This window comes from Apostichopus japonicus, chromosome 9 (assembly GCF_037975245.1).
Source record: "Apostichopus japonicus isolate 1M-3 chromosome 9, ASM3797524v1, whole genome shotgun sequence".
Taxonomy (NCBI): domain Eukaryota; kingdom Metazoa; phylum Echinodermata; class Holothuroidea; order Aspidochirotida; family Stichopodidae; genus Apostichopus; species Apostichopus japonicus.
Window position 1 is genome coordinate 31,185,989 of NC_092569.1, and position 13,029 is coordinate 31,199,017.

Consider the following 13,029-nt stretch of genomic DNA (forward strand, 5'->3'; position numbering starts at 1 on the left):
TATCGACATCTGTATATTATGTAAGTGTCATTATTATTACAGGATAAATATGTGCTTTGTTAACTTAGAAGCTCCTATATCTCGAATTGTTAGTTAGATTTTAAGAACTCGCGATTCAACCACAAGAAAATGATAAGAATGGTTGTTTAGATCTCACACAATAAATGTCAAATTATCAGTATTTTGACCATCACTGGATTAAATTATCTTATTTTGATTATCTAAAGCTTACCACATATGTTTACGAATTAACATATATTAAGTTGAATATAGAAGTCAAATGATAAACACTAAGAACCGTGTTTGTTCGTCGTTTTAACCTTTGTACTGATATGAGACATTATGCATGCAAAAGACGCTCTCAACGTATTAAGATATTTTAACACCAAATCGCTCGGAATAGTGAGATATCGATATCAAAAAGCGCTTTTCGGATATTGGAGAATCACAGGGAAAGTAGTTTATACTGGCCTATCAAGGAATATAGTATTTGGATTTAAAGATGTGATTTTGTTTTTATTTACTGGAGTGTTAAAAATTATAAATAGTTTGATTAAAACAACAACAATAATATTGCTTTTCCACCTGATAGTTCAAGCTCGTATATTAACCACTGTTCACCACATGTTTTGAAGACAAAGTAGTAATTGCTCATAATTATCGATACACGGTTGTGGGACATAACAGTAGTTGATGTGTCAACATTGGGTGTTAGTTCTTAAACACGCCATTAGATAATGGAGTCGATTCTAGTCGTTTTATGCTATCAGATAGCCTATGGGTTTACCGGAACATGTCCTTTCCTCGTTCTCGTAATGACGAATTGGCGTAGTTTATATATTGTGAACTGGAAACAAACAGTACAGTACCTACTTTACTTCAAAAACATATCTAGTACAGTAACCAATAGTGCCACATGTAACACATGTTACTACTTTTCATGTCCCACAACCGTGCATCATTAATATTTACTTTGTGTTCGTAACACGGTGACATGTGTTACAGGTGGCACTAGTACTTACTGTGCTATTAATGAGCATCGGCTCTTTTTTCACACATTATTATATTATTTTTTACAATCTCACTCATGCAGTAAACCGGTGAAATGATGCAATTCACTTTAAATGATCATAACCAGGAACTACCCATTTCATACGCAAACTGATGGACACCATAATATGTATTATGATTTAAAAGTACCTTAACTGCTTTAACGTTAGACAATCATTTACAAGGTAATGCCTTTTATTTTCCTTGCTGGTATGTACAAGCTACTATATGCTGCACAACCTGGCTGGCAACTTACGATACTTAACGGAAGCTGATGGACGTATAAATCGTATGATTTCACGTGATTGAGCCACGTAGCACTGTTCCACGTGTTCGATATGATGACATCTCAAGGAAATACATCTTGAATGATGAAGAATCGTGGCTGGATTCTTTACTACAATGATACAAAGGCATATTGCCAGACGTTATTATCTGTGCCAAGAAATCGGAGTCTATACTTCTTGTGTTAATTCATTTGCATACCCCTTTCCTCATATAATCTAGTATAGGTATATCACCTAGTTGTGATTACAGGATTGTATTCAGAACGTGGTGACAGAGGATCATAGTGTCGTGAGTTACACTGCATGGTATGGATGGTTGCATAGTACATGGTGACTGGTCAAAATGATACAAACACATCTCTAATTATCATATTACAACAAGGAAGTAGACAATCTCAATGACAAGCATTGTGACATATCGGAGAGCCATCACAACATACTTATTATAAACGATAAGCGTGTATTCAAACACATTTCTATTAATATTAAGAAAGTTCGCTAATTATAACTCATTGTTGGAATATTATTACATTTTTCTCGTGTTTTTCACCATTTTCACCCATTCCGTCTAAGTGTTTTTATTTGTACTGTACAGAGTAGCCTATGAAAGTCCTTACCATTATTGTTGCTGAAAACTTTTTCGATCAATATAAATAAATGCCATTCCAAAGACGTTGAAAATATTTCTACCTGCTTATATTTGTGTTATGTCCCACACTCCAACACAACAAAGACCGCTTTGAATTACTGGTAGCAATTCGGTAATAAAATATTCGGCGTCCCACACTGCTTGCAAATTCCTGTCACCGGACATATCGATTTTCACCGATTCTAATATAAAAATAAATATTCATGTTTATTTGTCAATTACAAATCACATATATGTGAATAAAGATGCTTTGATTTCAAGTGTCGTATAGGACACCTTTGTATATATAATAAAGTTTTACAGTGATGAGTGGGAATCGGGATACGTTAGGAATATGGGATGTTGAAAATCGGTTCTGTTTAAGTTCTAAACGAAATATAATTGTAAGAGCCCCATCTATTCGATTCCGGTAAGTATATGGATTGGGGACAACCTTTACAACATGTACTCTATGAAATACTTATTTGTGGAGTTGATACGTGATTATTCAAACATTTTGTTCCACCTATATGTTAGCAATATCCTTTATTTTTTGTTTAATCATATCTAAATGGAGATTACATTGTCGGAAAGTTGTATATGTTGCTATAATTTTCCATATCACCACCTTACTTTGTTCGTGTTCGTGGGAGTGGGAATGGTAGTTTTAATCGCTAATACGGATTCATCGTGGATCTCTGAATGTTTCTCTGGCAAATGTGTGAGCATTCATAGATTTCAAAGATTAAAGGTATGTAGACAGGTAGCTATGACTTCAGTTGAAATATTATAACCCCCCCCCCAAAAAAAATAATGTATATATATATATATATATATATATATATATATATATATATATATATATATATATATATATATATATATAACATAGTAACAGGTAGTAACAGAGTAATACATTTATTTGTCTTCATGTCTTTAGGATTTTATAAATAAGGTAATTAATTTGAACTGTTATAGTTCCTTCATCAACGAGATATTGCACAAAATAAATATATATCTTCATATATAATAATATATATAGAATAATATATCCAAAAATGAACACATATTTTTTAAATTGGGGAAATATTAATATATCAGAGACACAGGTTTGCTTGCAGTACAGCAGTAAACTATAATACAGGATTCCAAACAGTGAGTTCCTGAACTTCAATGTTCAGGGAAAACTTGCAGATTTACAAAGGATTTAATTAATACCCAATTATAACGACATGATATCGCAAACAGCCCCTACAAGAACCTTCACATTGTTTTAGCTGATATCAAACATACAAGTCGGTGGAAATAAGGTAAAATGACACCAAATGGATGTTTTACAAGTATTTTGTTCAGATATAGAAATTTAATATTTTTATTAATATAAAATTTTATCTTAATTATATCTTCTTTTTTTTGGGTGGGAGGGGGGCTTATGTTATTTCAAATGAAGTAATAACACCCTGTCTAATGAGAGGGTTAAGACATTTTGCTATCAAGTTTTGTGAGCTTAAAATTAAAGTGGATATTACTTGAAATGTGCAGCTGCTATTTTGGCTTTCCAGAGACCATCTTACTCAGAATTTCATACACTTCTAAATGAATGACAACTTTGACCTGTCTGTTTATCTTCAAATTCCCACTTTTTTTATTCTTCATTAACAAGTTTGATTTAGAAATTTAGACTACTTGACTGAATTTCTATTTTGATATATGTTTCATTCATCTTTATTGCATTATTACTTTACATAGTACCAATGCATCTCTTTAAAAATTGGACACTCTCAGACTGTTTTCAGATGCCACCATTATTTTGAACTTTGAAACTCCCTTATGAGAACCCTATAATATGAAATTCTATTAGGAGGTTATTGTTTGCAAGAACAAATTGAATAGCTGTGATCCAATTCCCATTGTTAAAAATATTTATATAATTTTTGGTTTCGATGATAACCGTAACCTTTGTAATCGTGCGTGGGTGTGTGTGTGTGTGTGCGTTTGTGACGCCCAGCTTGTAAACACGATATCTCAAGAAGGGAAGCTTAGACAGTTCTCATATTTGGTACATATGAGTACCTTATTAAGTACAAGAAGCCTATTGTTTTTGGTGTAGGTCACATGTCATTTAAGGTCACCAGGGGGTCAAATAGTGAAAAGCTTGTAAACATGATATTCCAACAAACCAAACTTGAACTGATCTCATAATTTGTAAGTTGAAGTACCACATTTAGTACATGAGGCCTATTGTTGTTGGTATAGGTCAAAGGTTACTTGGGGTCACCAGGGGTCAAATAGTGAAAAGCTTGTAAACATGATATCTCAAAAAGCAAAGCTTGGATTGATATTATATTTGGTATGTAGGTTGACCACATTAAGTACAAAAAGCCTATCGTTTTTGGTGGATGTCGAAGGTAATTTAGGACCAACTTGTAAAAAGCTTTTCATGATATACGGTATCTCCCATCGTCCAGCCTATAAGTAGATGACATGGGCGATTCGCCTCATAAGAAGAGGAGAGCCTATTGACAATTGAAAGTGATCTTACGGGCATCCGTAGATTTGAATCTGAACTCGCGACAATATCCCCATTGACTTAAGTGTGTCGCTAGAAGTCCTGAATTGCTATGTACATAGCTACATACATGTGTGTGTGTAACAGTGTCTTCCAAGGCATGCTTGCAGACCATAGATATATAAAAGTGCTAGAGCTACTGCAACACTTGTCACTCATTCGTATGGATATTTTGCTAAAGAGTTGATGTGATTTCGATAGAATAGTGCACTTGAATGGCGAAGCATGCCTTCTCTAGAAAATATTTGTAGATCATTGGTAGTTCTGGTTGGACGTAATTTGCACAGGTAGGTACCGCGAATTTCAAAACATTTCTTGGCCAGCTGCCAATTAGAAACTAGGTCAAGCACCTGTGAACTTGAGATTTGCTTTCACTTCATGGAGTTGGCTTTAATGTTGGTCTAGTTTTTCTCAATAACGTGTGAAACTACCATTGACAGGGTCCGACAAGGTTGATATTTTGGGACTAGTTGTGAATGGGGTAAGGCATTGTTTCAAAACATAACAGTCATGTGATCCAATGTCAACAAAGGTCAATCAGAGGTCAAACACTATTATTTTTGCAAATACTTGAGAACCAAATGTCCATCAAGGTTGGGGGTTACGCTATTGTCATACAATAGTCGACCTGCAGTTTGGTGACCTTTGACCTCAGGTTGACCTGTATTAGCTTCTTTCAAGTTGATTCTTTGAAGTTTCGTGGACATATATATTCCAATCTAAATTGTCCATAAGTGGACTCCTCTGCAACCCTAATGTGCGAAGTTATTAGAGATTTGGTTTGGTTTGTAATTCTTGGTGTGCGGATTCATAACATTGAGTACAAGAAACCTACTGTTTTTGATGGAGGTGTGTATATTGTATAACCACGTACAGACTGACCTGTGTTAGCATGCCATAGTTTTATTGTAACAGCTAGTTCTGGTTATACTAACAAGCAGAAGTCTAGTGCATTGAAGTCATCGAAACTTCAATGCATTTTGCATTCTGGTTTTAAAATATATTTACCAGTGCCTTAATATGAATTAATAATATGTGGTATGTACTGAGTTAATTTCCTTTCAAATGTTTGCATACATTACTCATTCTAAACCTAACAGTGTTGCCATCCAGAGGGTTGACGGGTTAAGATGTACATAGGATGAAGCGTTTAATTATTATCTGTCAGCAATTTACCATTTTGCTGTAACATATCGGTTCACCAGTCATAGACAGTAGTATCCCAGTGTGATTGTTGTTCTTCATACATTCTTCATAGATTTATAAAGACGCCAAAACAAGTTCGAAAATGATAAATGTTTGCATATAGCAAATTAAAATTGTAAGATTGAGTTATTTGCAAAAACATTTTTGAGGTATTTTCAGTACACTCTGATACATGTGTCATGGACATAACTAGAATTATTTTTAATTAATAAGAAAATCACATTTTTATGAGGGGAACATACAAGTGGGGTGAGAAAATCATTCATTGCATATTTTTGTGCCTATGTATGTTTGTAATTTTGCTTCATTCTGTGTTTGTATATGAAACTTGGTATCATTTTCACTATTTAATATATATTTAATACCATAAATTGTTGTCTTTGTCCTTTTTTATATTTCTTAACACTGTCCAGATCTAGTAAATCGTTTTCTCATCAGTGTAGTAGCCCATTCCATTGGCTTGATCTTTGGATGCATCCTTGTATAGCAATATTTCTGTGAATAGATAGGGCCTTTCCATTGAGTCTCAAACTCATTTTATCAATCCCGTTCCTCAAAATCAGCTGTTAACACTAACTCTTTAAAGAGTGAAATTCACTCTTTAAAAGAGTGATTCTCACTCTTTCTAGAGTGAAAAGGCCCACTCTTTCAGAGTGAAAAGCTCACTCTTTGAAGGAGTGAACAATCTCACTCTTTTGAAAGAGTGAATTTCACTCGTCGTGGAGTGATCACTCACTACACTCTAAGAAAGAGTGAGAATTCACTCCATTCGAGTGAAAATTCACTCTTTTGTTTTTAGACTGCATCTATTCTGCGTTTAAGTTTAAACTAACCCTTTTTACATAGTTGAGGTCCATCAGTTAAGGTGACTGGACTATATTGTATAAAACAACGACTTCGGGTCAATTCCCCAGATACAACATAAAACTCAATCGGGCAAAAACATAAGATTTTATGTGTACAATGTGTTAAAAATTTGACGGTTGGTGTCATGAGGTCATGAGGTCTTCTGTTGCATATATGAAGTAAAAAAACACTTGGTCGAGTTATTAGATTAGGAAGGACACGACTAACTTTTCTTCTGTCCCACCTCCTTCTCCCTTTGTTCCACCCCCCCCCCCCCATCACTCCTCTTCTCACAGCTCTCTTCCACACCCTTTTTACTCCACACCTTTCTGTCTTTGTCCTTCTCCAGTTGATTCTCTACCCCGTTCCTTTAATCCTCCCTTTGCCCCTCCACTGTTTATCTCCTACCTCTCCTCTTCCCCTGTTGCCTTCTTCTCTCCATCCCTTGTCTACTAATCCCTTACATGTATCTCATTGTGTTCACCGTGCTCATTAACCTGTATGTATTCTGTGCGTGTTTGTCTCCATTCTGTTACTGTTACTTGTCATTTAGCCTCTGAAGAAAATCCTGCTAGGATCGAAACGTCAGGCCAAGTTACTTTTACACATTCTATTACACAGGCTCTCTAGTGGATAAGCAGTTTGCTTACAGTTTTATTTTATTTTCATTTTGAGATATTAGATTGTTAAAACAATGCATTAACGTCAAATGTAGCTTAAGATTTATCAATATCGTAAAAAGCCCCAATACCTATTGAAACATATTCAACATTCATTTTTGTATATTCTTTACTATAAAATATCACAACGAAAGAGCTACCTTAGGTCATCTTTCAAGACACATGCAATGTTCTTGTGTTATATATACTATTCTATTTTTTCTGTTGTACCTTACAATTACATTATGTACCTGAATGTGTTGTAATGATGTAACTGTTGTTGCATGCTGACCGAGTTATATTTTTTCTAGGCTGTTAACATATATATTTAAACCACACCGCACCAACGTTTTGTTCTCTCCAACATTTAAGTTAATTATTGAAGAAAATCAACACCTTTGACGGGTTAAGAGTAAAAATAAAAATGTTGGTATTGACTAGATGTTTCCATTCAAAAATTATAGTTACTGGGAAAAATCATGACATGAAAAAAAAATAGGTCTAAATAATCCACTTTACAGTTTGGCTACATGAGTACGTTTAATTGGAAGATCCCCCTCTAGTTGCTTCAAATATATGTTTATCAATATTTCATATACATTCGCTAATATTAACGCAATCATTTATTCAATAATACTTCGTTGTCGGAATGTTATTAACTTTCACTTATATTCTTCATCTTTTTTTCCCACTTCTTCTATGTATTTATTTCGGTTACATAGTAGCCTATGCAGTTCCTAACCATTAGTGTTATTGAAAAGGAATATTCATGTGAAATTGTCTATTGCCAATCAAATATAAGTTAAAAAAGATCTTATAATTTTCGAGTGTCGTTTACGCCACCATGTACATATAGTGATAATGTTGTACAGTGAGGAGTAGGATTTACTATTTAATATCAGAATAAAAAACATTCCCTCTTTATTAATACGTCCTTGCGCTTTTAATTGCACAGGCGTTTGATGGAAAAATCCCTTAGATGTTTCTTGTACCATGACAGTTTCGACTTTCTGGACGCAAGGTAACGGTACATTGCCTTTTTTACCACATTGGCGGCGCATTCGAATCAACTGATAATTAATTGGGTGTCCACGTGTAGTAGGAAAACCTTTCGCCTTTTGGGGAACATTTTGATAAAAAACAATCCATTTTACAGGCTTGGTTTCTAGAACTACGTAATGCTGATAATCGCTGAAAATTGCCACACGATTACTTACCGGTTATCCTTTTATTTAATTGTTTTGTATTGATGACGGTTCCAGAAAAGAGGGTTGATTGTCTATGAATACGTTAAGAGTTTAACCACTACTATCACAACGTCGACTTCAGCGTATACAAACACGCTCACACTTCTGGTCAGGGCGTGCTCAAATTGCATTTCAAGACGCACATTACCATTTTACGGAGATTAAAGTGGCCTCAGCTAGCTAGGTCAGGTGTCATATCAAAGGCATATAACGGGTAACCTTTGGCGTAGTCACTACGACTGATCTGATTGCCTTTGTCACTGAACAAACTATTTAATCCCGAATACAGGAAAAGACGTAGCGATCATCCGTAAAATTAGGGCGTAACGGTTCCAAGTTATCTGTTCACCGTCGACGTTTAAAAAGTATGTTAGGTCCATGAAGTTGAATGGTGCGAAGGCGTTGCATCCACAGTCTTTCTCTCTATATTTTAGCCGATTTGAAGTTGAATTAATACCGAAGCATTATACATGTATATACATCACCAAATATTTTTGAAATGATAACGATTCTGTCAATACGAACCAGCAATTACCTGACGGTATAGATGAGGATAATACGTCAGTTTATTGATCTCTTTCTTCATTTAAAATAGTTGTCCTTGGTTATTGGATATTGCTTGCACATATTAAGGGAAAAGCAACCGTAGATTATTTCAAATATCATTTTCTTTCCTTTTCTTTGTAGTATTTGGCATCCATAACTGAACACAAAGCAATTTTATTTCAGAAATATCCGAGTGATATTGTCACTGGTGTAGGTGCTGGAAATGGGCTGGTGGGTTGCTGTCAGTGAAAAATATAGACATTAGGGCCTTTGTTATAATCTGTCCACTCTTTCAACTTTGTTTATTTCATGTTTTCTAACAATTGCTCTTTATATTTATAAAGACCGCACTTGTTTCCTTTTATATTTTTGAATGTTTTTATTTCTTTTATCTTAAGTTTAACTCCCATGCTTCCTATTTAGAAATTACTTGAAATGTATTCAGGAAAATGAAGGTAGAGGGAAACTCCAAGGTTTGCAAGCGACAACAAAATTTAAGTATATAAAATGTTTTGTGATCTTAAAGAAAAAAAACGCAAGTTCTTTAATAATCAACAAAATTATATTATCTGTTGTTGAATACCAGGGATGTGGAGTCGGAATACAAAGGCCACTGCCATCCCGTGCCACCCCCCCCCCCTCCCACCTGTGCCCTCCTATTTCTGTTTAATTCTTGAAAATGACACTTTCCTTTGAATTTGTAAGTTTTAAGGGGATTCATGTCGGAATATCACTCATATTTGTTATATTTCAAACACAGTAGTACGCTTTAAATACGTGCTGGGGTTGGTGGGGGTGATCAGGTGGTATATCGAACTTAACTAGGAATTCGGAGAACGATAATTTCTATAGTCGGGACAATCAAGCAGATGACCAAATGAACAATCTCTACATCATATTCGTACATAGAGGTAAGTGAGAAAGAAAGAAAGCTATGCAGATTAATGGTAAGTTAGTGAATATGATTGAATACGTACCTTTGGCAAATATCTAATTAAAGGAGTCTTCCAGAATCCTGGTTATATATGATCAACTTCGCGTGCATGTAAACGCTTCTTTCATTATCGAAAGCAAATGTATCATCTAATTGTGTCAATGTTAGGATATTGATTCAGGAATAAGAAGGGGACATATTATGGTAATTTCGGTTGGTTGTGTTGTCTGTGCATAAACCATTGCGCTTTATTCTGGAAGTAGAACTGATCTCTCAAACGTACTACATAAACATCCAAGAAAGTACGTCGAAACAAATACGATGTCGTTGCTAGTTAAGCGATGTCATTACATTGCCACTAACTTTTATTCAATATAATCGCAACATTTGGAATGGAACATGACTAGTCAGCATACTGATGTATTTTTTTAATATATTTCATTGCATAATTTCATTGTATTCTCAGTGCCATTATAACTGATAACATTTTAAAAGACAAGTTTGGAATCCAATGCAATTATCGAAAACTATTGAAAAAGTGTCAAACGCCATCGAATTCGTTGTGCTGGCTGTCCCACTGGTAAAATGGTTCACCGTTGTTTTGTATTTTGCCCCAAAATATAGTATTACCTTAGAAGGCTTATTAGTGTCTCTTTCCTTCACTTCGACCTTTCAAATACGCAAACTTTCAGTATAGCTTCGATATGTACTTCCTTATTTAATATATGTTATTATATTGCCAACCGTTTCCTGTTCTTGTGACCTTGAAGACTTCAAATCCACTACTTTGATCATTGACTTGGCTGTATTTTCATTGTTGTTGTTGTTATTCCGCAATCAGAACCGTGAAGATTCTTCCAGAAGATACCGCGGTAATCGTTGGACGAGTAATCACCATTCAGATTGGAGTACCCGCAGGAATAGAAATTTGTCTCATAAACCGGATTTTTGTTTCGGCAGCATCTATAAGTATAATAACCACTACAGCAATCATTACATTTATAATGATGATAATCATAATCATAATAACAATAATAATTATAATAATCATCATCATAATGATAATAATAACAATAACAGTCAGAGTAATCGTAGCCACCTGTAGCTACGCGGTCGCTGAATGAGTAGCAGTTGCTGGTAGAGCCCGTGCTACTATCGTCTGTATACCACCAGCCACCTCGATGTTTTTCTGCACAGTCGAAGGTACTCGATCCATCGTTGTCTTGATCGAGCGTACTAAATCGATGTCCTGAATTTGCTCCCATAGCATTGTAACCTGGAAGGAAATTAGCGAATAATTTGGAAATGTATATTCTTGCTATATGTGAACTTTTTATTCATGTATACACTATATCTTATTAAATAACTTTCAGTTCGTTTGCTATCATTATCGGTTGTCAGTGCGTATGTTGCTGTGTTAGTTAATGTTTAGGCGTATGTAATATTTTGAGCTTTAATATAAGAGTTCTTTCTTTTGAGATTTTACAAAATTTGAAGATAGTAATCAAAGTTCCAGTTATCACCGGGGAGGTTTCACTTCTGACAACACGTTTTGGAACCTTGGTTCATATCATCGTTTTCTATCAAAATATATGTCTTTTGATCACTATTATAAGTAATAGTTCATACCTCAAAGCTGCGACAAATATTATGTAGTGAAGCGATTTCAAGATACGAGTGAAAGCAGCATTCTTTTAAGAGCTCATTTTTGGCCAATTTAAAAGTAAAAGATTTGACTTTCTTCAACATGAAAGGGTTTTCGGATAAGAAGTGAATTTTCATCGTTTCATCGTCTCCTCTCGTGAAACGTCTTATCTTTCATCTGACGTTTTTACTTCCATTTGATACTTACAAAATAATGAGTTTTACCTATTATCTGATTATACATTCATAAAGATAAGAACTAAGGCAGGTAATGCTCTTTGGGAAAGAAACACATACACTTCGTCTAGACTGTTCTCTCAACATAATGTTCAAATTCTTTCATACTTTTGTTGATGTTATTTTTTTTTGGTAATACTATTAGCATCTTAACCAATTCCATGGAAGAACATTGTATGGTCAAATGAACCTTCAATTTCTTCTCTTTTGGAAACGTTAAATTTATATTTAATAAAATTAATTTTATCATTTCTTTTAATTATAAAGTTAGCTGTATTTTGCAGCAGTTCTAAGGTTTCTAGGCTAGTTATGCTTTATGCTTCTTTATGCTTCTAAGATCGACAAAGTCTGAATGAAAACACGAGAAATTAGACGCAGAGCTATATATGAACTTGGTTGCTATTATAGAGTATGAATGTTACAATCTATCATTATGCATACACGTGCTAAAGTGTAAAGCAAATATTCAATGAACTTTGAGTTCGAGACTCTAAGCACGAGGTAATGTATATATTTCTACATTAGTCTCTACACTTGATTTATAACAATACCTGAGTATATGTACGAGTACAAATACTAGAGTATGATTACGACTACAGGTAGTTATGTTACAATAAGATTACACAATAACTACGAGTCTGCGTAAGTATGATTGACATTTAGCACAATACATACCAGCATTTCCATAGTGGCCACCCAATGACAGTCGGTATCTGTCTCCCTCGCTACTGATTCTAAATGATGAATAATGGCTGTAGTATGTTGATCCTCCCCTGCTTCTCTTTTCTATTCGAAGTTGGTAGGATTTTTGGTTTGTCAATTTGTATATTTTATCGTTGCCAATCCAATGATCTCCTGTTGGGATTCCAAACCCGTATTTGTAATCAGACCAGTATCGATTAAAGCTGACGGAACTACTTGTACGTCGTTGCAAGATCTACCAAAAAAAAAATCAATTAGTTTTAGATGGCAAGTACGTATGTATGGAATATCTCATTGTACTGCAATAAGTAAGAGAAATTAATTGGTGAAGGTAAATAATCCGATTTATTTTAAACGAAAGGAAGATGGATCAATTTAATTAAATAATTGAATAATTTACTTCACATGTTAGTTAACGAAGTCCTGTCATATAAGAAAACACAAGTTTAACATGGGAAAGATATTGCTTGTCAA

The 13,029-nt window shown here is 34.5% G+C and overlaps 1 protein-coding gene across 4 annotated transcripts in view; it reads right to left on the reverse strand.

The window, feature by feature from the left end:
* LOC139973409 (uncharacterized) overlaps window positions 1-13,029 on the reverse strand; it is a 158,225-nt gene that overhangs the window by 142,246 nt on the left and 2,950 nt on the right. Inside the window, exons 4-6 of one of the 4 annotated variants that reach the window (XM_071980076.1) lie at window positions 12,529-12,790; window positions 11,072-11,248; window positions 10,737-10,935 (exon numbers count right to left, since the gene is read on the reverse strand). The exons of 1 other annotated variant lie outside the window; for it this stretch is intronic. In XM_071980076.1, the coding sequence (XP_071836177.1) occupies window positions 10,871-10,935; window positions 11,072-11,248; window positions 12,529-12,790 (504 nt within the window). In that variant the 3' untranslated portion in view covers window positions 10,737-10,870. Of the gene's footprint in view, window positions 1-10,322; window positions 11,249-12,528; window positions 12,791-13,029 lie in introns of those variants that run through there. 2 more of the 4 variants (XM_071980075.1, XM_071980074.1) reach the window with 2 other exon arrangements.